The following is a 27,077-nucleotide window of genomic DNA, read 5'->3' as shown; positions in this document are numbered from 1 at the left end:
GGGGGGGGGGGGTTATTTGCGGGGTTATGGGGAGTATTTTCGGGAGTTAATAGGTATTTGATATTTCGGTTTTTTTTTGGCGGTGTTTTTTGAAGGTTTCAATTTGAGGTTTTCATAGACTTAAGCTCAGACTTTCAAAGGCTTCAATTTGAGATTTGTAAAGTCTCAAGTTGGAAGATCTTAATTTGAAACTTTCAAAGTCGCAAGTTGCGACTTTTGAGGATTTTAATTTGAGACGTTCAACATCAGACTTTCATAGACTCAAGTTGCTCTGAAAGTCTCGATTTGAAATTTCGTCACTGGGCGGGAATAAATTTTTCTGGTGAATATGACTTTACAATCATATGACTTAGAAATGTTTTTTTCGCCCAAGTGACGAATGACATTTCAAAAATGGTCAAAAAGTCTCAATGAGGTCATAATTCTCAAAATACTCAAAATACTAATTCTCAAAGGCTTCAATTTGAGATTTGTAAAGTCTCAAGTTGGAAGGTCTTAATTTGAAACTTTCAAAGTCTCAAGTTGCGACTTTTGAGGATTTTAATTTGAGACGTTCAACATCAGACTTTCATAGACTCAAGTTGCTCTGAAAGTCTCGATTTGAAATTTCGTCACTGGGCGGAAATAAATTTTTCTGGTGAATATGAGTTTGGAATCATATGACTTAGAAGTGTTTTTTTCGCCCAAGTGACCAATGACATTTCAAAAATGGTCAAAAAGTCTCAATGAGGTCATAATTCTCAAAATACACTTATTTTTTGGCTGCACTAATTAGCACTTTTGTTGAAAATTTTTTTGCTCGGTCGCTGTTATCCCAATAATAACCCCTGTTTTCTTCAGTTCTGCAATTTTAACGATTACGATGCCTCAACAGCAAGAACTGATTACCCCTATATCGGATTAATTCTATAAATCTCGGGAATGTAATAATTCTAAAAATACTCGCCGCCTGTAGGCTTTTTGTACATTTCCTGAAACCGGAACGTTTAAAAATAAATTTGTCCCATGTTAAATATAGCCTTTTCACTGACCTGCACAAGAAGTCTCGTTCACCGAGGCACAGCTCAAGACAGTGTTGACGTGACGAGGCTGTCATACTTCTTTTGGTGTGACCCTGAAGACGGTGGCCTTGTACCCTGTCGATGCACCATGCTCTCTCGCACGGTTTAACAGCGAGACAACTCTTCTGCGCGTAGATCGTGAATACGGGGAACTGAGATTGCGTCAGTGCACCTGGAAATATTATCCAAATTATCATAAATACTCAATTTATCTCTATAAATCGAAATAAAATCGCGATTGCATTCTTGACGACACAATAAACTGAATTGAATTTCAGTTATCTTGGGAATTAACGATTTTACGAAAAAATGGCAAAAGACTTTTTTTGCGGATTTTGAATTTTTCGAAAAAAATGATCTGATGATTATTTTCGATGGGAATAATTAATTCTAATCTCTGTTATGGATTTTCAAATTCTTAAAATTTTTTTTCCGGTGAGATTTTTCTGTGGTTTTCAAATTTTTGGCTTCTGGTAATTCCATCGATTAAATAATTCAAAATAATTGACTTACAAAATAATTCGTAAGGGTCAGACGTTAAGTCTGAGAATATAAGGGTCAAAAAGTGGAGATTAAAAAATGAGGGTCTAAGTGTGAAGGTGAAGGAATGAGAGTCAGAATATTAGGGTTAAAAAAAAGAGGGTCAGAATATTAGGATAAATAAATTAGGGTCAGAATATAAAAGGAAAAAAAGTGGGTGTCAGGCAATGAGGGTCATATAAGGGCTAAAAGCGGGGATCAAGCATAATGTATGACTTATGTTTAGACCCTCATTGCCTGACACCCACTTTTTTTACTTTTATATTCTGACCCTCATTTTTTAACCTCCACTTTTAGACCCCTATATTACACTTAAGAGGGCTTGCTACAGCCCGGCCTGACACAAAACCATCATCTCCGAATTGAAATACCCATCCCCCAATTGAGTATAAAATATACGCTCACAAAAAAAAAATTGTTGAAGAACAGCCTCACCCAAGCAATTACTCCGATATCAACTCAATCATCCGAAAAAAAACATCAGACCTTTTTCCCAACACAAAACTTTCTCAATAAAAAATGCCCTTGAAATTCTTCAACAGGTCCGCCTATGACCAAGACAACCCAGCAATCAATCCCAAGCCGCCCATCATCGCCTGCGATGGATCAAATTTTGTCTTCCATTAAATTCATCTATTAAATAATAAATTTTTCTTTTTCAATTTTGTTACTAAAATTTTGACGTTTTCAATCATCAAATTTTTCAATAATCATTAAACTACTTTGCGTCCGTTTCCTTATCAAATACGTGTTCTTGGGGGGCACAAACCCAAGTAAAAAAAAATTTCAAAAACCTGCAATTTCCCTATTCCTCCGCCATTGCCTCAATCACACGGAGAGAAATGTTCCGCAAAAATTACGAAACTCACAATTCGCTCACCGATTACGGAATCGTCTCAGAAAATTAATCGCCGGTGTCGTAATTTTTCGCAGAAGTTTCAGACAAAAATTACGGAACGCTCTGGAAAAATTCCGTGACAGTTCCGTAAAATTTCCTTCAACCGCATATCGCTCCGGAATTACGGAAAAGACACCTAATTTTTATTGAATATTTCTCTCCGTGCAATCAAAAAGAAAACACCGGAAAGGCTTTTTCTCCAGAATCCTCGCCACAAAAAATGCCCTCGAAATTCCTCAACAGGTCCGCCCATGACCAAGAGAACCCAGCGCCGAACTCACGTTCCCATCACTCTCTCCCCCCTCGATCCCGCTGCCAGTCCCCGGCCCACCTTCATATCACCACCTGCATTATCCCCGCACCGTAAAATCAATCGTCCATAATCCCCCCCTCCCGACACCCAACGAATTGTCCAGTTGCCCATAAGACAGGTCTGGAGAACGAATCGATGAGACTCCCAATCGCTCCATTACCCCGGCAATGATAAAAACCCGAAGGCGCCTGAGACTCTCCACCCGCCGGATATATACGTACTCCCTCTCCCGATGTAGAACCTCAACCTATTCGTTCCATCCAACGTGGATCGATTGGAGCTGCCAGCCTTAGCATCTTGCAAGTCTAATACCAACCTCGAGTGATTAATCTCCCCCCATTCCACCCCGTGCCCTCACTTATATTTCACTTTTTTTTCCCGCGAGTCCTCCCCCCGTCCGGCCGTAATCCCTTTATTCGATTCTCTCTTAATTCGATTCCCTTTAAATCCCCTCCGATGAGTCGATAAAACGCTAGTAGGTGGTAACGCATCATAGAGATGTATGGGGCATCCCGGTGGCAATTGTATTGACGCGAGGAATTTTCAGCAACTCATGGGAGTGCAGAGGGAGGAGAAACCCGCCCACATTTACGGAAGCAGTGAGCCACGTCATCGTGACTCGGTACGGTAGTCTCAGTGGTCTCCTTCATCTCGCTTCCATTATTATCTGTTGTCACAATCTCCAAACGAAAGATGACTGAAGACGATATTTTCTTCTTCAAAATTGATGCATTTTTGATCAGTTATTGCAAAATATCCAGAACACTTTTCGGAAAACTTTATACCCCATTGACGAGTCAATGTGCTTCGGCTTTGAAAAATATTAACAACTTATAGAAGAAAATTTGTTCGTTAATTTCTAGTAAGCAGTGGTCTTCTGTTGAACCTTCTGTTGGAATTTTTTTCCCCTGCGAATATGTGCAAACATTAAAACTTCCTCATTTTCTCCGAAGGTTACGCCTTGTTCCGGCTCGTATCAGTGGACTATTAGCGCTATGGCTCTATGCAAATACCCCTCCGTGTTTTTTCCCGGCTGATGGTCGAGCAAAGAAAAGAGAGTAGAGGCAAAGGGAAGAAGTTGCGGAGTAAGAGAAGGCTATCGATTACTAAAAGTTTTCATATGTAATACCACAAGAGCCTCAAAATTATCGGGTATTTCCCGATATGTTCGTTGTAAGCAAACGAAGGAGTTAAGTTTTTTAGGTTAACCTATTGAACAACTCCACTCTTCTCCATTTTGTGGTAATGTGCGTGCGCAGCCGGGCCTTTCTTGTGGCGCCCTAGTGCATTGAGGGTCTCCCTACTCTCCTCACGCCGATACACTGACAGAAAAACGAACGAGTTCTCAAACAGGTCTTGCTTGGGCCAGCAAAATCGTTAGTTGAAAATTACCAAAAAAATTATTGGTTCGAATTTTTAGGTCTCAAACATGAATAATTGCTCTGCCCTCAACAACAACGACGTATCTTCATATTGCGAATTAGTTTTTTGAAATTCGACTCCTTCCCAGCTACTTTCGTTTTGTTTAAATTCATACAAAAATTTTCACCAGTGCAAGAAATTAATTTTCCGATATTACGACGATATTTTCTCTCGCCGTGCGTATCACTGGACTATTAGCGCAATGGCTCTATGCAAATACCCCTCGGTGTTTTTTCACCACTGGCTGATGGTCGAGCGAAGAAACCAGAGTAGATGGAAAGGGAAGAAGTTAAAGCGAAACTGCCGCGCGACTCGAACGAGATCCCCCCATAAATTTTCGCTGGGTTAGAAACCGAGTGATATCAAGGCGGGTGTTCGTATGCGCAAGCGACACGTAAGCAGGCAAGACCCCTTGGGCGACTTTACTATTCCCTCCCCCCTCCCACCCCGTCGCCCCCTGTCCCCCCGCGTTTTTCGTCCTTTTAACTCGAGGTTTTGCTCTCTCGCGATCGATTACCCCGCGGTACCAATTCTCCAACTCGAGCTGGTCTCTTTTTAACATTTGTATGGTGAGTTTGCAGATGTATATGTGTTGGTGGATACTCGGTGCGCGCCTTTGGTACGAGAGTGTCCGCGCGAATAGTCGAGAGCGTGTCGTATTTAGTATTCCAATGTCGTGCTACGTCCACGGTTACTTCCCACGGCTATTTAGAATCCGCGAAGCGGTTCTTTGGCCGTTTCTATCAATTTCCCCCTTCTCCCGGTGTTGCCTATTCAGATACGCTCATCGAAAATCCAACTAGACACGCAACCCCCCGTGTACATCGGGATGATCGGGAGATATTCGATTCAGTCATTTTTATATTTTCCTAGAGTTTCAGGGGTTTTCTCTGGAGTTTGTTTTTTAATATTCGAAAAATGCAGCCAATTGCATGAAACTTTTTTCATTATTTGAGAGGTTATGGCGAGGGGCTATTCACAGGCGTAATCGTGGTCTCGCTGATGTAATCAATTGTAATCCCACCCGAGTGGAAATTCTGTTCAGGTCTCGATCAGAAACTGATCAAGTCCGATCCGAAATTCTGATCAGGCATGTTACGCCTCTGCCTTAGGTTTTTCCACTAGGGCAGTGATATCAATGTAGTCATTGTAATTACATGATTACCATATTTGTAATCAAGTTTTGGTAATCAAGTGGTAATCATTTGTAATCACTGTAAGCAGTTGTAATCAGTGTAATCTCTGGCGGTTGCTCCTAGTGAGACCGTGAATTTTGTTTTTGAATTTTCGAGCGCGTCAGCTCTAGCAACGGGAAGTCTCAGAGATCCCTGGATCAATTTTTCTTGGAATCCCAAATGTTTATGGTTCAGAAGCTTGCACAGCCAATGCGTTTTGCACAGAGCATTTGTCCGTAGAAAATTGATTCAACAGAGTTAAAATTTCTTCTTATTCTGGAGAACCAACGACTGAATTATCTCTGAATTATCTGCTGGTAAATTTCATTTTCCATCAATGGTAGATATTCAGTAAATTTATTTTGCTGATGGCACTTATAAATGCCCAAATTTTTAGATGGGATGATGGAGACTGCATTACTCTGTTCTAATCCCCGCCCCTCCTTCCTCATTTCTTTGCAGGTTCTCATAATTAATTACTCCATCAATTCATATTTAGTGAGAGGCCTTTTTTGTGATTTCAATGATTACAGATGTTTGGTAATCACAGAATGTAATCGACGAAATCATTTGTAATCATATAATCACATTCTGTGCTCTTGTAATCCTGGGTAATCAATTACATTTTGTGAGCAGTAATGGAGTGGAATTAGTAATGGAATCTATTCTTCATTTCGTGTAATTGAAGGATTCTCATTGAAGGAAATACGTCAGTTTCCTAATTTATCCGAAAGGAATTAATTCAATTTTTGTTGAAATGAATGAAGGGATGTTTTTAGACGCTAAAAAAGCTTCATTTCCCTGGTGGCAACGATCGCGAAATGCTCGATTCAATAATTCCCCCCTCTCTCACTCTGTTTATTCTCCCCATTTTTTCTTCATCCAGTTTTTTTTTTCAAACAGAAAAGAAAATCGTACGGTAAATTTTCGTTGACAAAAACTGCCGAGTCAGCCGAGTTATTTCAGGCGGATAGGTCCTCTCCCGGTGACGTGATATCGGGGACAATGAGGCCATGAAAAATAGCCAACCTCGCACGTATATCCACCCCATCCCGGAGTTGTTCAACTACAAAACCCTCCCCCCTCCTCCCACTCCTTGAATTCATGGAATATAAAGGCACGAATGACCATTGTGCCATTTTCTCGTAATTTCATTTATATCGATTTTCCCATTTTTCCGTATTTCATGGAAAAAAAAATTGTTCTCGTGTTTTCAAGTTGTTGAGTATGAAATAAAAGAGAAAAAAAGTGAGAGGGAGATTGGTATCGTTGAGAATAACGGGTCAAATGTTTCGTGATCGTCTCGTGTGAGTCGTCCATCACGATCCCCTGCTCGACGACACGTTTCGCATTCCTCACTCGGGCCCCAATGAATACCTTTACACCTTTGTAATGCCAATGAAATATTACTGCCTCATTCATGCTCTGTTTTAATTACATTTTTCTGGGTCTCTTGTGGATTCGGTGAATTAATTTCACGGGCTTTGTTCGGTGTATTTTTTTTTTTTGGGAAACTATTGAATGGAAAATAGGGCGATTCTGATTTTCTAACGGGATGGGTCATAAGATTCAGGAATGGTCGTTTGATTTCGACCGTGGGATTTTTTCATTTGGATTCTGGGAAACCTGTTCTGTTGCGGAGATAAAGAAACGTTCTTCAATTGATGATGGATTGAGAATTTGTACTTGTTTGAGGGAGATTCTTTTCTCGGAGGAGTTGGTGAAATAGTGGGCTTTTCGTTGAAGCAGTAAACGGTTTGGGAAAATGAAATTTTAATGGGAATGTCAGGAGGAACATTATTTCGGGAGAATGTTCAACGATCAGTCTCAATTGTACTGGAAACAAGTGGCAGATGGCTCCTGTGTTGAATATGGTATAGTTATTTTTGGTAATAAATTAGCAATGTGTATAATTGTTTTAGATTTTCCACTTGATGAAATTCTAAAAATTTCTGAAAAATTCTATGAAATATTATTAGGAATATTTAATTTATACATAATTGAATGCATTCGAAACATCACATTTGAAGAAACCATGAGAAAGCTAATTTTCCGGGGAATTCATGAAAAATTCGAAATTTCTAAAAATTATCCTAAAAATCAAATTGATCGAGACAGTTATTGTTACCATCTTCTAACTTCGATATAGTCGCATAGAAACAAACATATTAAGCTATGATTTAATTCATTTCAAGCGCAATATCCAGAGATATCTGCGGAATTCTGATTTTCGAAAAATACGAAATTTTTGAAAAATTTCACAGAAATCAAAATAACGATTATTGCTATCGCTTTCATCTTCGAACTCGGTCTAAAGCACATTTCAACGAATTTTTTAAGCCGTCTTTCAATGAATTTAGAACATTTTTTTCAGTTATCGTGTTACAACTGAATTTTGCAATAGTAGAAAGACAAAAATTTAATCAATTAATCAAATCATCTTTATAATTCCAATTATATCAATAAATAACTCAAGGTCAGTTGTTCCTCAAAGCCATTCCATTCTTCTCCCCCCATATCTGTCTGAAAAATGAATGATTTCAGGAGAAGCTTCCGACGGAATTTCTCAAGTTATTCATCAAGAAAAATGAAAAATTTTTGATCGAAAGTTGTGTTGACCATTTCCTTACGCAACTAGCCATCAAACGCGAATAACTTTTCCCTCGCCTAATGCTCGCCTAATGCCTTCCCGTCGTCACGAAATAAACCTCGAATAAATAACCGATAATATTCAATGTTCATCGTGCAAGCAAGTCGTTAGTTTTATGCAAGTCGGCTGGATCACCGATGAAAAGAATAGAAAAAGAAGGGAAAAAAAAATATTACACTGTTGGGGTCAGTGCTCAGGTGACGATCGCAACGCGGCTATAACGGGCCACCGCCGTTTGCCGGCAAAACGTATCGTGATCGTGAGTCCTCTTGGCTGTCATTCGTAGGTGCTCAGTGGCACGAAAGGCACACGCCGGTGTATTACCAAGTCATTTAAACGGTATATCCACGTATTTTGAATTTTATTACCTCCGAAATTATTGAAATTTATTTTCTATTAATATTCTTGGAGAGTTGAGTGTGTCATGTTCGCTAATTGGGTGATTATCGAGGTAACGAGGCCTTCTAAAAAATGAGGATCGGAATATTAGAGTCAAAAACTGAGGGCCTGAATGTAAAGGTGAAGGAATGAGGGTCAGAATGTCAGGGTTAAGGAAGAGGGTCAGAATATTAGGATCAAAAAATTACGGGACGACTTGTTGTCCCCACAGCGGTGGGTCATCAGACGGCTGGTTAATTTTTACGGAAAACAAATCGTAGAATTTACGTGACGATTCGTACAATTTCAGTTCCGACTCACACTTTTTATTTTACCTCGCTCGCGGATTACGTTTCGAAACGTAATTTTCACGTTTTTTCGGGTAATTTTTATGAATTTTTCTCTCTGCGCGGAAAGCGATCCCTGGGGAGTATCACTCAATCCAGTGGTAATCGCCCGACTTGTCAGACACCACTTAACGCGACACCCGTCGAAAATTAAATAACAAGTGTAACATTCACTGATCGATGGATTCACATTAAGTTGTAATAACCATGTAACGTCTTACCTGGATTATTGTCGGCATTGGAGCTGAATAGTACGCAGAGACCAGTCTCATAATTGACCGCTTGACATGAGTCATTAGCCTGACAGAACTCGAGGCACTCGGTGAGCATCAGCGTACCGGCTCTAGTCTCAATCATGTTGGTGGGCGCGGTGTAAACGTATCCGGTGACTAGTTCAAAGCCAACCATCTCGGGATCACACTCATCCGAGCCAGCTGATGGGCCAGTGTAGTCGGGTCCGGATGCCCCCGAGGGCTCCGAAACCACTGGTGTCGTTTGCACATTGCTCGCTTGAGACGTGTCAATCCCAAGGACAACCAGGCCACTCCATGCGTGAAGTAAGAGGATTGTGAGTACACGACAGCGAGAGTAACTCATCCTTTCGGCGATTTATTTCTAACTATCTGAAACCGTCAGAGGAGATGGGATATTTAGAGGTGACATCAGTTTAGGTCGGGGGAAAATGAAAAAACAGGGAAAAAATTGACAATAGGAATTTTTTTTTCATTGGGATATTTTCAGAAAAATTGCATTTTGTGAAAATTTGAGAAAAAAAAATTTGGAGTAAACAATGGTCCAGAGCTTCAAAAGTTGAAAATTTTTCTTTTGAAAAAATTGAATGATTTTCAAAAATCACTTTTTCATTGTTTTCTAAAAGTGTCAAGTTCAACAACAGGTTTTTTCGAAAAGCTAAAACGTTTTGAAGAAGTTTTCGACTTTTCCAATAATTTGCAAAATAAATAAATATGTTGAAATTCCCAATAATTTCTAAATTTGAAACAACCTGAAATTTTTCGACATTCTGTAAACATTTACAAATTTTGTCAATTTTCAAAAACTCTAAGACCGTTTTAAAATCCCAAAAATTTTAAAAACACTTCTCTAAAATTCAAAAAATTGAGAGCTTTATCAATAAGATGCATGTCTCGCATCTCACGCCCCGAGATCCAAAAAATTCTCGAAGAAAAACACAGTTCGAGCCTTCAGTCGGGTTCTCCCACAATAAAATCACTGAACCCCCCTCCCCATAAAACTCCATATTCGCTCTAAAAATATTCCCAACGGCCAAAAAACCTGACATTCCGCCGGAAGCGGCCAAAAATGCTCCCCGCACCCTCATAAAATTCTCCACCTCTAATTGCCCGAAAAAACACGACAAGTTGTATCAACATCAGCTAATTCCGGAGCCCGTCAAAGGCTCAAAGAATTCCTCCCCTTTTTGTCTTATCGAAAAATTTTCCGTTTACTTTTTCTCGCACTCTCTCTCTCTCTCTCTCTCCCTCATCGAGTCATACATACACATTCGTCTGGAACGTGCAAATATTTAGTCGAGGGAAGAGAAAACACTGCACTTGCTCTGTCGATGTGTATGGAGAACGTACACTTTTCGTTTGCCCAGAGTGGATGCAACGGCGCCGCGAGATTAAACGCGCTCCCTCCCCCCGTCCCGCCTCTTTCCCTTTTTCTTACGGTGTAGGTAGGGTTGAAGGTGTACGGAACAGAGAAGGTACGATCCCTAGGCCCCGGCACCATCCGGAGTTGTATACACATCGTTATCTCCTCTGACGCTTTACAGCAGAATGAGAGGGATAGAGACGTATAAAAGACGTACATGAAGGCGGATATGCGGGACCCACTCTTTTCATGTAAACACCTTCATTTTTATTTACTCAACTTACTAAATATATTTTCCCTTTGTGAATGAAAAATCTTTATAACTTTGTGATAACGGAAGGAACATAAATGGACATAAAAGAGTGAAAATTCGCAGACTATTTTTGACAGGTTATAAAATTGACTGAAATTTCTGGCAGGAGAGGGTGGGGTAGACACTTTTGATTATTTTGGAAATATTCATAACTGAGGAACAAATTTGCCGATTGAAGTCAGTCGAGCTCGTCACAAATTGGGTGAACTGCACGCGGAGGGAAATTTTTAAGAAAAATTCTAGTGCTGTTAAGGTGACGGCAATTCATTTTATATTATGAATTTTCATGGGTGATGGGTATTTCAATTCGAAGATAATTTTTTTGTATCAGGCCGGATTTCAGTAAGCCCTGAACAATTGCCCTTGAACAACTAGTTGAATTCTGGAGTATTGCAATAGAATTACAAGTTTCAGGTCCACATGATACTGAAAATTATAAAATAATTTGAAAAGTCAAGCCAAAATTTCCCTGAATTTTCAATCCACTGAAAATTCAGTTGGATGTGATTTTTAATTTCCGCAATGAGTTTGAAAATTCTAGATGTCACTGAAATTTCAGTGATAATTTAACCTGGAAAACCCAAAACCCTGAATTTTCAACCTGAATAAGAGATTCCATGAACGATTTGATCTTAAATTGGATTTAAATTCACAACATTGAGAATTCAAGTGCAACTATTGCTTAATTTTCATAAAAATTCCAACAGTGTATGACCTTCATTACCTGACGTCCACTTTTTTTACTTTTATATTCTGACCCTCATTCCTTCACTTTTACATTCAGGTCCTCAGTTTTTGACTCTAATATTCCGACCCTCATTTTTTAACCTCCATTTTGTGACCCTTATATTCTCACACTTAGTGTCTGACTCTTATATTACACTTGAGAGCGCTTGGTACTACCCGGGCTGATACGAAATAATCATTCTCGGATTGAAACACCCATCCCCCATTCGAGTATATTTTATTTCCTGTACATTTCCTGTACATCTGAATCTACTTGATTCTCAGACTACTGAATTTTTTATTTGTCCCCATGAATCATAAACGAATGATTCGATCTTGAACCCAAGTGAGTTCAAACTCGCAACCTTGAAAATTAGAATGTCACTGTCTATACAAATTTTAATAAATTTCTATCTCCAGAGAATATCTTTATTAAAGAGAACTATTCTCCTCGAGCTCTGCACTTCAAAGAAGTTCCTCATCAGAATGGGTCTATCTCCTTTAAGTTTCGAGATATTTATCAGCAACTCACCGGTTCGGAAGTGTTATTGAACTGTCCCATCCCACCGCCTTGCCAACATTTTCCTCATAATGAATTTAACGTTTCGCTACCTCAAAAAATATTATTGAGAAGTTAAAATTCAGATAAATATTCTGTCACAAAGTTAATACTGAAATTTGAAGAAATGAATTGAGATTTTTTACGAGTCATTGGCGTGAAATGTCTCCTGATTTTCTGAATATTTCATAAATTTCGACAAAGGCAACGAAATAAGACAATGAAAATGATAAAAAACTGTGAAAATTCAGGTGAACACCGGAAAATCACATGCAGTTTTGACGGAAAGCTTTCAACAAATAGTAAAAAAAACTTCTCATGGAAAATCGCGAAAAAGTGCATTCAAATTAGCTTCAAAAATATTTCAAAATCTAAAACATATTACGGAATTTCTATAACAATCTTTATTTATCTCTTTGAATCATAAACTTTATGAGTGATTTGATCTTGAACCCAAGTGACTTCAAAGACGCAGCCTTGAAAAACAGCATGTCACTGTCCATAAAATTTTTAATAAATCTCTATCTCCAGAGAATATTTATTAAAGAGAACAATTTTCCTCGAGTTCTGCAGTTCAAAGAAGTTCCTCTTCGGAATGGGTATATCTCCTTTAGGTTTGGAGATATTTATCAGCAACTCACCGGTTCGCAAGTGTTATTGAACTATCCCATGCTACCGCCTTGAAAACATTTTTTCCCAGTAATGAACTCAATATTCCTCTACCACAAAACATATTATTCAGAAGAAAAAAATAAATAAAGCCTCAAAATTCTGATAAATATATTGTTAGAAAATTATTTTCAGGCCATTAAACTTCATTCAGGGAAAAGAAAAATCTTGAAATTTTAAATTTTTCAGCCGGCGGAAGACTAGAAATTCGTAACATTTTTTAATTTTTAAACAAAACATGAAAAACATGAATTAATTGAAAATTCAAGAACTTATCCACCTGAATTTTCCTGATCTTGATTACTTTCTTCAAATAATTGAATGAAAATTTCTAGATTCCATGGATATTTCCGCCAAATTATGAATTTTTAATATCGAAATTCCTAAAAATTCCAGGTGAACACTTGACAAAAATGAAGTTTTTGATTAAAATTTCCTAAATTTTTTAACACAAAAGTTCTGCCGTCCAATCCTATCGCTTTAATAACACCCCTGTTCCCCGCCATAATCCGAAAACCCCCAATCACGATCGACTTCTGCATTCACCCAACCGTTTCCTCACCTCAAAGAGAAATAAACTGAATTTCCATGAACAGTTACTCCTAGTATAATACTCCTACTATTTTCAGGAGATGAACATTGAAATTCAATTTAGAGGCAGAAAATTCAGAAGTTTCAAGCAAATCATGAATATTCCCTGCCAAATTACCCTGAATTTTCAATTAATAAAAAATTGCAGACCTCATTCATCTGAATTTTCCCAATTCCAATAAATTTCAATGTCGGAATTTCCGGAGATTCCAGTAAAACCCTCGGGAAAAATGAAGTTTTTGCTTAAAATGTCCTAAAAAATTCACCACAAAAGTTCAGCCACCCAATCCCATCGCTCCACTACCACCCTCGCTCCCCGTCATAATCCGAAAAATCCGGACTGACGATCGCCCTCTGCCTCCCCCAAAACCATTCATAAATAATCTCGCAACTTACATTGGAAAAACCCCGCAAACTCACTCCACAATGTCTGAAAAACTCACTCGAGAAAAAAATCACCAGAACTTCACCCTCGAACGGCCCCGATCTATCGCGCACGCGTACTCCGTGTAAGTCCGTCACACTGTTAGCCAGGAATCCACTGAGACCGCCAGAAGTCCACGAAGACGCTAACGAAAAACGGAAAAAAAAATACAAAAAATGAGGAGAACCTCGAAGCGTATCGCCTCCTCGGCAGACTCGAACTTTAAAACTCGACTCGACTCGCTAACGATTGAGTTGCACCTGGCCCCGGCGTATCTGAGGTGCTTCTTCCTCGTGCGACCGACCAACCGCGTCTGAGGTATCTTGCGGAGAAGCCGGCCGATCGGTCTAAGGAGGACAGAAACGGTACGCACGGGGCACCATAGCCTGTACACAAACCCATTGAAAACGTCGCTTTTCGATCGGTCGCGCACACGTCTTTCGATCTTCCTCTTTTCCCCTCTCTTAATTTTCTGAAGAGTCCCCCCCCCCCCCCCCCCNTTTCTGAAGAGTCCCCCCCCCCGCCCGCCCGCAAGCCACGCAATTCCCCCTCCACGGGACTGTTTCTATTCCCCTCCACCTTCGGCTTCCCACAGGTCCGTAGATAGGACGAATCCTAGCAACCTTGCCAGTACAAACTTATATATTGTTGCAAGAAAAAAAAATACTTCTCACAAGTACAAAGCGGTACTTGGGGGAAGTTCGCTTTTGAAAAGTTCTAGAAATACTCGTCCCAAGTACATTTTTTGTTCTTGGGTGAAGTACTACATCTGCCGATCGAGTAGAGAAATGGTACTAGTGAAAAGTAATTTTTCATCACGCTGTGACGAAAAGTGAATTTTTCGGCACGCTCCGCGAAATTACGAAATATACTATTTCTGTACTGCTTCTCACGATTTCTCGTCTGGGAATTGGTATTACGTCCGTCCCAAACTCGAAAACTTGAAAATCACTACAGAAATAGTATATTTCGTAACGAGTGCAAAAAAGTGTTTTTTGGCGAGCGGGAGGTTTATATCACGAGCCGAAGGCGAGTTATATAAGCCCACGAGCTAAAAAACATTTTTTCACGAGTTACGAACAATATTTTTCATCACAATGTGGCGGAAATTGGACTTTTAGGCACGCGGAGCGCGCCGAAAAGTTCACTTTTCGTCACAGCGTGATGAAAAATATTGTTCCTGGGCTGTTGCGATGGGGTTTTTTACTCGTGTAGTTGGCCACGCCTCGCCTACGGCTCGGAGGCCAACGCCACACGAGTAAAAAACCCCATCGCAACAGGCCGGAAATAGTATATTTCGTAACGAATGCAAAAAAGTGTTTTTTGGGGAGTGGGAGATTTATATCACGAGCCGAAGGCGAATAATATAATCCCACGAGCTAAAAAACATTTTTTCACGAGTTACGAACAATATTTTTCATCACAATGTGGCGGAAATTGGACTTTTAGGCATGCGGAGCGCGCCGAAAAGTTCACTTTTCGTCACAGCGTGATGAAAAGTGAATATTAGTACTGGACAGAATGGGCTTTCTTACGCATTTTTGTAAACAGAACTGTTCAATTTCAATTTTGTTGAAATTTTTATATTTCATGTTTTATTTTTATATTTTATATTTTAGTTGTGGAGGTTCGCATTATGCCCAGGTTGACCACCTCCCTCGGTGGTTTAATATTCTGGTTGACGAGTGAGGCTTATCCTACACATTGTTATGGAATATGTTCAGGTATTTGGGTTGTCCGCGATGTGAATGACTCTTTCCGCATTCTTTTTAAGGAGGGTATAATGGACAACTTGGAGAAGTGGAGGGGAGCGAACGACTGTTAGACAGTAAAAACCCGTGGTGGTCAAGCCCATGGTGTGCGGAGTGGAATATTTTGATGCTAGAGTCAACCTAATTTCGGAGTGATGTTAACATCGAGCCCTTCGTTAAAACTAAAAGCGGCATCGGGGACGAAAAGTCGACCGAGCTATAATTCCGATAGATGGCGCCACTATCGATAAGGACCCATAAGGACTTTTTCCCTGAATGCACAAAATATATTTTATTCAAGTATGTTTTATACTCGAATGGGGGATCGGTGTTTCAAAACGAAGGTTTGTCACGAGTCGTTCAAAATATTTTGACTTTCAAGCTAGAAACGGTTCATCGGAATTCATCCATTCTTCGAGTCACAAGATGCTACGCGCCCATAGTGACTTGCGTAGCAATTTTCATTGGATTTCTGTTCATGTCAAGTGCGCCCTTTTCACGAAGACAGTAATGGGACGATCATATTATGTGACAGGACTCGACAGACAAAGAATTGACGACAGTGGTGATTCATTTCGCTGCGAGGCTAATTTTCTTGGAACTATCCTGTAATCTACAAGGTTTTCATGGAAAATCTGTTGGCAATTACCTGTTTTCTGTTAGAAATTATTGCTCTATGAGTAATAAATAAAAAGTAAATTAATGAATACGGAGTTTAGGAATCGTACACACAGAAATAAAAATTCTTAGTTTGAAATTTGAAAGATTATAAATTGAGACTGACGATCTCAAATTGATTCCATCGGTGTTAAATTCATAAGTGATTATATTTAAATTATATGTAACATGACATATATATGAGATATGTACGGAATGATGATAAATTGTCATCAGTGTGCAACTTATTTCCGTTACGCATCAACGAATGTCAAAAACAGATATGACCAGACCAACGCGGTCATTAGTTGTTACCAAAAGGCTCGGATTAGCGGATGACAACCGAGAAAGACGCACCATTCATTAATATTACCGAATCATCTAATGAGACGTTCAGTTATTACCCACAGACGATAATGACCCTCCGCGGCTGGCGCTCCTCCCTCCACTGGCTCGATTCAAACAGAAAATGATTGAAATCTGTCAATATTTCGTACCATAACACACGGACAGAAGGATTAAATTGTCGTCGATGAGTAACGGTTCATTTACCTGTCGACGAATGTGAAAATTGAATGAGACCGAATGCATGGTCATTAACAGTTAGAGGAATGTTTGGATTAACCGTTGAAAACCGAGAAAAAATCATCATTCATTTGTATACTATAGTATTACCGAATCATCGAAGGAGACGTTCGTTTACCAGCGCTTCAAAATAATGTGATTGACGCCCATGTGATTTTCAGATGTCAGACGGAAAAAAATAGTTGGCTCAAATATATTTTATACTCAATTGGGGGATGGCTATTTCGATTCGAAGATGATTGGTTTGGATCAGACCGGGTTGTAGGAAGCCCTCAAGTGTAATATAAGGGTCAGAATATAAGGGTCAAAACATTAGGGTCAGAATATAAAAATTACTCCTGAAATTTCGAGTAAAAAATCTTGAAATTTTTAACAATCACTCATTCACACAAAAATTTTCATGTATTTCGTTATTGAAAAATCAGTTGAAATATCATTGCAATTTTCAGGTTCACGTGATAATGAAAATTATAAAATAATTTGAAAATTCAAGCAGAAATTTTCCTGAATTTTCAATCCACTGAAAATTCAGTTGGATGTGATGTTGAATTTTCGCAATGAATTTGAAAATTCTAGATTTCACTGAAATTTCAGTGATAATCTAACCAGGAAAACCCAATTACCCTGAATTTTCAAAAAATTCTAACAGTGTATGACCCTCATTGCCAGACACCCACTCTTTTTACTTTTATATTCTGGCCCTAATTTTTTGATCCTAATATTCTGACCCGCATTCCGTCACCTTTACATTCAGGCCCTCAGTTTTTGACTCTAATATTCCGACCCTCATTTTTTAACCTCCACTTTTCAACCCTCAGTGCACCACTTTACTTGGATTACTCGTTGACAATCGAGAAAAATGCACCATTTACTAATACCGAGTGATCAAAGAAGACCCTCATTTACCCACAGACGCTAATGATTCTTCGCGGCTGATGCCCCTGGTGGGCCTCAATTATCCATTAACGGATGCACCTTACAGAGCAATGAATCGACGAAAACAGCTCAACTGAATTCTTTCGTTAACTGTAAATGAAACGTCCCATCACCGCGTGGATTGTGACTTGAAGGGTACGCATTCATCGGGCCGCGCGGCCCAGTTCCCTGAACGGTTTTATAAATCCATTCCTTTGAAGCCGTAAAATCAATGATTAGATTTCTGCTATTGGGATTAAACGGCACGTCAGCACATCCAAAGTTGGCCTTTCAATCTCACGTCTTGAATTTTTTGGACATTCCGTAGAATGTTTTCAACACGGAAATTTTTTTATCGTCACTTTGGCGCCAAATTCTAGCGGAACGAGCTGAAAATATTTCATGTTGTTAATTCCGTTCAGCTTTGAATTCTTATCGAGTGACAGTTCCCCTGAAATTTCACAGCAATTAACCACAAATATTTCAAGGAGATATATAAGTGCCGAAAAGGCTAAACTATAAATTTAAATTATTTATTAACGCAAAATAGGGTAATATACAGGGAAAAAATATACCTGAATTGAATTCAAATTTAATATTCTTTCAGCTTGAAGATGATGCTCTTGTATCAGGCCGGGTTGTGGCAAGCCCTCTTAAGTGTAATATAATAAAATTACTAATTTTTTTATCATAATATTCTGACCCTCATTCCTCAGCTTTACATTCAGGCCCTCAGTTTTTGACTCTAATATTCCGACCCTCATCTTTTAACCTCTACTTTTCGACCCTTATGTTTTCACACTTAGTGTCTGACCCTTATATTGGCCTTTCAATCTCACGTCTTGAATTTTTTGGACATTCCGTAGAATGTTTTCAACACGGAAATTTTTTTATCGTCACTTTGGCGCCAAATTCTAGCGGAACGAGCTGAAAATATTTCATGCTGTTAATTCCGTTCAGCTTTGAATTCTTATCGAGTGACAGTTCCCCTGAAATTTCACAGAAATTAACCACAAATATTTCAAGGAGATATATAAGTCCCGAAAAGGCTAAACTATAAATTTTAATTATTTATTAACGCAAAATAGGGTAATATACAGGGAAAAAATATACCTGAATTGAATTCAAATTTAATATTCTTTCAGCTTGAAGATGATGCTCTTGTATCAGGCCGGGTTGTGGCAAGCCCTCTTAAGTGTAATATAATAAAATTACTAATTTTTTTATCATAATATTCTGACCCTCATTCCTCAGCTTTACATTCAGGCCCTCAGTTTTTGACTCTAATATTCCGACTCTCATCTTTTAACCTCCACTTTTTGACCCGTACGTTCTCACACTTAGTGTCTGACCCTTACATTACACTTGAGAGGGCTTGGTACACCCCGGGCTGATACGAAATAATCATCCGCGAACTGAAACACCCATCCCCCATTCGAGTATAAAATACACTTGAATCAACTATTTTTTTCCGTGATAACATACTATCATAATTCTGTGACAGTGTAAATACCCCAACATATGGGTTACATCACAAATTTCCAACAGTTTGAATCCAATCTCTCCCCGCTGGTAATTTTTTCCCAATTGTCCATGAAACTTCAATATTTTCCAACATTTCAATTGCAAACAGTCCCCCAACCATCTCCACCCCATCACTCCCTCCGCAAAAACCACACGCACCTCCCACACAACCGAAAAGGAGTAAAAACCAACAAAAATAACCGAGCAAACGTTTTTAACGGTAAGAATAATTTGATTGAACCAAAGTTGCCAAGATGTTTAGAATCTCGTGCAAGAATTCCACCCGATCTCCTCCAGATGTTATAACTGCGAAAACTCCTCAAGCTTCCAGCAGCATCACGCAGAAAATGACAGAGTCTGTCATTACTCCGCATAGAGGCGGAGTACAAATGCTTCCTCCGAAGAAAACAGCATAACCGCTGTATCATTTCAGCCGCTCAAACAGACCGGACGATCCAAAAGGCGTCTCAACAAAATAATAATTACACTGTTATAGCCCATAATATGAGGATATATGACACACATAAAGACTCGTCAATTCCCTCCTGAAACAGTTTCCTCGCTGCAATGCAATTTTTACATTTCCATTCGACAGATTCTTTTTCCCCCACTCGGTAAAGAAGTAAAAAATAACAAATAAATCCGACACGAGGTGAATGTGTGCTGCACACGTGTGAAAAGATCAACCGTAAAAGGTTCGATCCCTTTTATTTTCCGCGAAATAGAATACTACACTCCACATATATATAAAATAGCTTGTCCTCTAGTCGGCATTGGGTACCAGGTGCTTCCACAGGCATTTGCAGTTCACCAGTGTAACAGAGTGAGAAAATGAGAAACAGAGGAATGAACGAAGTAAGGCCTGGGGTTCCTGTGCCGAGAGGTTTTCTGTTCACGTATAGCGGCCAACTTCTCTTTTGCCCCCGCTAGCCCAGCGTCGACGGTGTATAACGGTTTTCACGTGCACACTTATGTATGTATGTATGTATGTATGTATCCCATAGGGCCGCGTTTCAATCGGCAATCGCGATCTTCAACTGTGCCCACCGCTTGTTTTGTATCTTCGCTTCCTTTTCTCTGCCCGCTTTGGAATTTTCGCCGGAACACTCAGTGCTGAATAAATGCACAAAGGCGTGATGAATAAGTTGATTTTTATTGGAATGTCGTTTTCACATCGGGAAAGGACCACTGGGGGAGGTAAATCAACGTCGAGCAGGCCGTCTGTCCAATAAAAGTGGATCATGAGTCATCGTTTCCCCATTTCTAGCCCGAAATTCAGGAAAAATTAATATGTGATGATCCAATTTTATTCTACGCTAGAGATATTTTATCCTGACTAGTGATGCCGCGAGACATCACGAGACAAAATTTTGGAGAAATGATCTCGATCTCAATGAACGAGGAAATCTTTGGTCTCGTCTCAGTCTCGAAATACGCAATGTCGACTCCTCTTGTGATGACTCAGAGTCAATTTCTCTCGTCTCGGTTTCCAGTTTCTCACGTTTTTTATATGTGGGAAACCGAGACGAGACAAACTGAGACAAAAGCCGAGATTTTACAGGAAAATACACGAAGAACTTGAGACCGAGACGAGATGAATTGACTGGAAGTCATCACGAGAGGAGTCGATACTGCGTATTTCGAGACACAGACGAGAGCAACAATTTTTCAATTTTTCAATAACTATTCAATTTTTAACTAAAACATGAATTTTCCGCACTAACCCCATCGACTACCGAGCGTCCGCCATCCGGCGCTCGGCGGCCAACACCACCGGCTTGACCCCTCCGACGTTTAATCGCTAATTGAACGAATCGGCCCACTCGCCGTTAATCACCCGAGACGACTTGGTAGCTTTTACGATATGCTTTTTCCCACCTCTTCATCCACCCAGCTTTCACGATCGTCACGGCACATCGCCTCTAAACACACAGCCGTCTGCCAACCACCGTGTAAAGACACTTAGCGATAATTAATTTCACTTTTAATCGTGTGAAAATACCGATCCCCGAGGGCCTCCATTTTTTCATCTCAATTCATTAAATTATTTATAGGTCAGCCATAAAGTCACCGGTGAATCTCATTCCCCATTAACGATCGTGTGTAAAATATTTTTTCACTCCTCTCTCTCATTCTTTTTTTGGACTTTACTGTTTATCGCCTAACGGCGGTTAGTGTTCTCGATTCATTCGTTTTCTCGGTCAAATGCGATCGCCGCAGCGACACGACGAGTAATTCAAGTGGTCGGGGGGGGGGAGGCATAACTGNGGGGGGGGGGGGGGGGGGGGGGGGGCATAACTGCCATTGGAAAATCTCATCGTGGGGTACGAATCTCCTTTCCTCATCCTATCCCTCTCCACTCACTCTGTTTGCACCGGTAGTCGCTAGCCCATAACCGAGTGTATGGCGAAACGAATGAAAAGCCCTGGCACGTGCGACCTGAAATGCTTCGAGGTCGCTTGCACAGTCGCTCTGTTCGCGTCACGTTAAATGTATATGGTTGTATCAAAGTGAAACAGTACTGGACAAGTACTATAAACGGTATGTATAGCTGACAGCGAGGTATATTCATCGTCTGTCGCTGTGACGAGTGAGTCAAGGGGGTTGGGGGAGGGGAGGGGGGGTGGATGAGGGGTGTGGAGGGGGTGGGGGAGTGGTCGAGGGGTCAATGGGACAGTTTGACTGTCGGAATTCCGTGCCCGTCCGATTATACGTCGAATGAATCGGTGACCATCACCAAATCCCCGCGCGTTACACTCAGCTCTGGCCGTTATAATTCCAGTTAACGGGGGAGGGGGGATAATCATTGAATATTCGGTTGCGTGGATACAAATTGCAGGTATACTGGGATACATAATCATTCCAACTGTCTATCCGGGTACTCCGTGTGCTCATGAGTGTATTGGGTGCTCGGGGTAGTTGGGCCTTTGAGGTATTAATCGAGCGATTATGAGCGTCGCGACAAAATTGTGCGGATGACAAGTGTTAAATGGGGGGTATTAATTTGGAGTGGGTGTGGTTGGATTGATGGGGAGTGGGGAACGGGGGGAAATTGCGATGCAAAAATTAATCGTATTTTTGGGTCTGAATGGAAGCGTTGGAATTGATCGAGTTTAGTGCCATCACTTTGGCTGCGGGTGAAAAAAAAATTTTTATTTCTGCATTTCTGGGGCAAGTGAGGGGCGCAGTGGCATTAGGAGGGCCAGAAAATACAGAATCGACGTTCACTCGACGGAAAAATTCGATTTTGGCGAAAGTCGACTTTCCCCCCGAAAAAAGCCTGAATATGGCACTTTGGCTTCGGGTGAAAAAAAAAAAATTTTTATTTCTGCATTTCTGGGGCAAGTGAGGGACGCAGTGGCATTAGGCGGGCCAGAAAATACAGAATCGGCGTTCACCCGGTGGAAAAATTCGATTTTGGCGAAAGTCGACTTTCCCCCCGAAAAAAGCCTAAATATGGCACTTTGGCCCCGGGTGAAAAAAAAAAATTTTTTTATTTCTGCATTTCTGGGGCAAGTGAGGGGCGCAGTGGCATTAGGCGGGCCAGAAAATACAGAATCGGCGTTCACCCGGCGGAAAAATTCGATTTTGGCGAAAGTCGACTTTCCCCCCGAAAAAAGCCTGAATGTGGCACTTTGGCTGCGGGTGAAAATAGTATATTTCGTAACGAGTGCAAAAAACATTTTTTCACGAGTTACGAACAATATTTTTCATCACAATGTGGCGAAAAGTTCACTTTCCGTCACAGCCTGATGAAAAAAATTTTTTTTATTTCTGCATTTCTGGGGCAAGTGAGGGGCGCAGTGGCATTAGGTGGTTGGATTGATGAGGAGTTTTGGGGAATTGATTCTCGAAAGTTTTCCTTTTGATGGATTTTTAAATGAAATTTTATCTCATCAGTGTTGGGGTAATTCATCTCGTGAGCTCATTTTTAGGAATAGTATACGTGGAGGGGCTTTGACCTCACAACCTTCACATCGCTCGATTGAGAGCATCAGCTCGAAACATATTATAATGATGATATATTTCGATTGTTTAATTACCCGCGCAAAGAAACCAAAATTCTAAAACAAAAAATATTATTATTAATTCCGGAACAATTTGTCTTGTTTCCATGGGGAGAAAAATCTCTACGAATTAATTTCGGTTGGGCGTGTTTGGATTGATGAGGAATTTTGGGGAATTAATTCTCCAAAGTTTTCCTTTTGATGGATTTTTTAATGAAATTTTACATCATCAGTGTCTGGATAATTAAACAAGATTTTAAGATAAAAAATATTATTAATTCGAGAACAATTTGTCTTGTTTCTATGGAGAGGAATAATCTACGAATTAATTTCAGTTTAGGTGTGTTTGGATTAATGAGAAGTTTTGGGGAATGGATTGTCGATGGTTTTCCTCTTGATGGATTTTCTGATGAAATTTCATGAGCATTGGAGCATTAGCTCCAAGTATGCTCTGGTGAAAAATATTATTATTGATTCGAGAACAATTCGTCTTGTGTGTACTACGGGAAAAATGCATTAATTTGGTCTGGGCGTATACGACTTGATGACGAGTTTCGGGGAATGGATTATCGAGTTTTCTTTCTGATGGGTTTTCAACTCAGAACCTTCAGATTACTGACGGAGAGCGTCAGCTCGGAATATATTACGGCGATGATTGGATCAACATTCTTGAGACGAAATGGAGGGATTAAACTAGCTCCAGCTGCCCTTTGAGGACGTACACACTGCGGGGGAAAAATTCAACGAGTCCAAATCAATCATTAGAAAATACTTTTATGATCATTACTGGGGCAATTACAGAGAAAAAACATTTTGATCATCAGGACATGTCACTAATTTCCACTAATTTCCACACGGGGAAATCGTTGGAGAAAAATAAATCAAATTAATATGTTTATTTAAATAGTAGCAAATATTTTTTTTTTTCAAATTAAATGAAATTTTTTATTCAAAGTTTTGTTTATGTTAAATGAATGTTTTTTTATTATTAATACATCTTCATTTGATTCAAATGAATTCTTTATTTATTCCAAATAAACAGTTTTCTCTTATTAAAAATATTTATTTAAAATGAATAAATTGTTTTTAAATTCAATGAAAATTTCATTTGAAAGAAAAAAAATATATTGTTGATTTAATACAATTAAATCCTTTTCTCGAAATACGTAAAAAATTTCAAATAAAGATTTTTATTTACTAAAATGTCCCTGAAAATCAAAACTTCGTGTCCTCTGTGTTCAAACATGAATAATATTCAATAATGTGAGGATAATTCCTGCATCGACAAGTGTAGAGATTGAAAATCTCTGATATCAAAACATTGTTGTAAATTCGAGAACAAAATTCGGACTGGTAGAGTTGACAGTTTCTTTTGGAGGAATTTATCAGTGGGCGTCCGCCTTAGCGTTTGGACGATTTATCACGGGAGATCATTCTCCATGATCATTTTTCATGATTGAATTTGTATGCATGAGTTATGAACTTTCTGGATGACCGAACCTTCACATTACTGAACACCGATGATTAGCTCATTTTTTCGAGACGAATTGAACGCATCCAATTAGCTGTGTCGGCCGTGGAAGACATTCTAAAATGAAAAAGATTGTTCTTGATTTCAGAACATTAGTCGAGAGCATTAGTCTGAAATATAATGTTTGTGTCATTAATTCTCTCATTGTCGGGATAATTTAAACGAATCCAATTAGTTCTGGCCTATTATTGCTTGGATGCATTCAATTTGAACAAAAAATTCAGATTGAGACTTTTCGAAGCCTCAAGTTGAGTCTTAAGCCATTCGGTCTCAACTTGAGACTTTAAATGTCTCAAATTAACACCTTCCAAAGTCGGGGAGACACTTCCAGAAAACTGAAATTGAGATCAAGTTTCAAACTCAGACTTTTAAAATTCCAAACTTAAGATTTTTGGGCTTCAAATTAAGACCTTTGAAAATCTCATTCAAGACCTGTAAAATCCTGCAATAAGATATCAATTGTTGAGTGTACATTTCTGATTACCTGCCCGAAAGGAAACAATTATAAAAGAAAAATATTATTTTCCATTCAACAAAAATTTAACTTGTCTGAGAACTACCAAGATTACCCTTCACCCGAAATTATTTTCCGTCACAACGAAAGATTCTCCGCAAACAGGCATTGATCATTTGTACCCTCCCCATAAATCCAAACTTTCTCCATAATCCGAAATTAACACGCAGCATCTTGATGATCAATTCTCCCGCCGACAAACTTGCAGCAACTCTAATATACATCAAGCACACTCAGCAATTAAACTTTGATCAACTATTTTTATTCAGATTCTCCTCAACTCAGTTATGATTGATGAGACACCGTGAATCGAAACGCGATCATTAGTGTTCGCTTAAAGGAGATTAGCCTGTTCTCACAGTCGCAAATTTGAATCCCAAGAAGTAACGAGTCTCGAGGGGGAGAACAAATGTGGGGATAGATAGCTTTAGATAGATTTTTCGGGAGCAAAATACGTATGGGAGTATCGAATAACGAAGGACTAGTGCTAGAAATGACATTTCTTGCGTGCGCAGAGAATGCAATTTTTTTTGAACTACTAAATCCATTTTTGCGACAAAAATTTTTCATTCCGGCGCACTCTCTGCATGTTTGGCCCAAGAAAATCCTTTTTTGATGATTTTCAAAAAAACCATTTTCTTGGCACAAGTAAGACTTGTTTGAGAACTTTGTCGTTTTTCTCTGAGTGTAGGAACCAAGCGATTTCCTGGATCAAAATACAATGGCTCTTTTGTTTGTCACACTCGCTGGCGTTATCAGGATGTACACTGTACTGTTGCACGAGCCAGTGGTTCTTATCGTTGAACCAGGACAAAAGCCATGGTCTTACCCCGGTGCTTGTGGCAGATATACAAGGTATACCGCTTTGAATCATTCAATCGCGATTAAAGATCTAGCAGATCGTAAGTTCTATCTACAACCAAAAGATATTTGCATATAGAGGACTCGTGGTATTAGGAACGGGGGGGGGGGGGGTTTTTNGGGGGGGGGGGGGAATTTTGAATTGTGGTATTTACATTATGTACTGCCGGTATTATAAGTATGAATGTAGCGAGATTCCAGGTGGACAAAATAGGGTATATTATGAATAAAATATCAGTTTCAATGGAAGCTAATCAATTTTGATGAATGGACTTTGCACATCGGGGAACTGATAAGGGAGCAACAGACACAGACAATGTGCACATAGAAAAATTATTTATTTGAGTCAAATGAATGAGGTTATTTCAATAGTTCGGAATTGATTTTTTATTCCGATTGAAGATTTTTCTTTATTTGAGGTTCTGTTCGGATTAAATGAATTGTTTTTTTATGACACTGTCGAAAAAATTGGACCAATATTCCTGGAAGAAGACCTTGAATTCGATTTAAGGAGAAAAAGTCTGTGGAATTTCAAGCTTTCGCTTCATCCAAAAAAAGCCCATTCTGTCCGGTAATAATATTCACTTTTTTCAATAAAGTAATCAATTGGAAGTACTGAAATTAAGTCCTGAAAGTACTTGAGAGAAGTTGAAAAATTACTTTTCACTAGTACCTTTGGTACCTCCTCCCAGCACCACTTCTACTCGATCGGCAGATGTGGTACTTCCCCCAAGGACACAAAATGTACTTGGGACGAGTATTTCTAAAACTTTTCAAAAGTGAACTTCCCCCAAGTACCGGTTTGTACTGGTGAGCAGTAATTTTTTGTGGTGTCGCTATTAAATCGTTAAATTCATACGTTATTTCGTCTGATTGACGCCTTCTCTCCCTGCCTCCCCCACAAACAAGCGTCCCCTCCACAAACCAGCCATTCCCCAACAGCTTCCTGACTCCATCCTCATTCCCATTTTCCCCAAGAACCAAACATTTCCTGGTACACCTCTAATTTCCGTTATGCTAATATAACCCCCCCCCCCCCCCCCCCCCCCCCC

The 27,077-nt window shown here is 39.5% G+C and overlaps 2 protein-coding genes across 5 annotated transcripts in view; one reads left to right on the top strand and one right to left on the bottom strand.

Annotated features, from left to right (window-relative positions):
• The window catches only part of LOC107039582, a 32,180-nt gene extending 22,799 nt beyond the window's left edge, over window positions 1-9,381 (bottom strand). Inside the window, exons 1-2 of the mRNA XM_015259286.1 lie at window positions 9,006-9,381; window positions 1,032-1,233 (exon numbers count right to left, since the gene is read on the bottom strand). Of these exons, the coding sequence (XP_015114772.1) occupies window positions 1,032-1,233; window positions 9,006-9,381 (578 nt within the window). The remainder of the gene's footprint in view (window positions 1-1,031; window positions 1,234-9,005) is intronic.
• Window positions 1-27,077, top strand: part of LOC107039583 (autophagy-related protein 16-1) — a 234,113-nt gene that overhangs the window by 41,328 nt on the left and 165,708 nt on the right. The window lies entirely within an intron of this gene.

This window comes from Diachasma alloeum, unplaced genomic scaffold, assembly GCF_001412515.2.
Source record: "Diachasma alloeum isolate Michigan unplaced genomic scaffold, Dall2.0 Dall_scaffold_00301, whole genome shotgun sequence".
Classification (NCBI taxonomy): domain Eukaryota; kingdom Metazoa; phylum Arthropoda; class Insecta; order Hymenoptera; family Braconidae; genus Diachasma; species Diachasma alloeum.
Note: the sequence above shows the minus strand (reverse complement) of the source record. Positions and strands in the feature narration are given on the sequence as shown.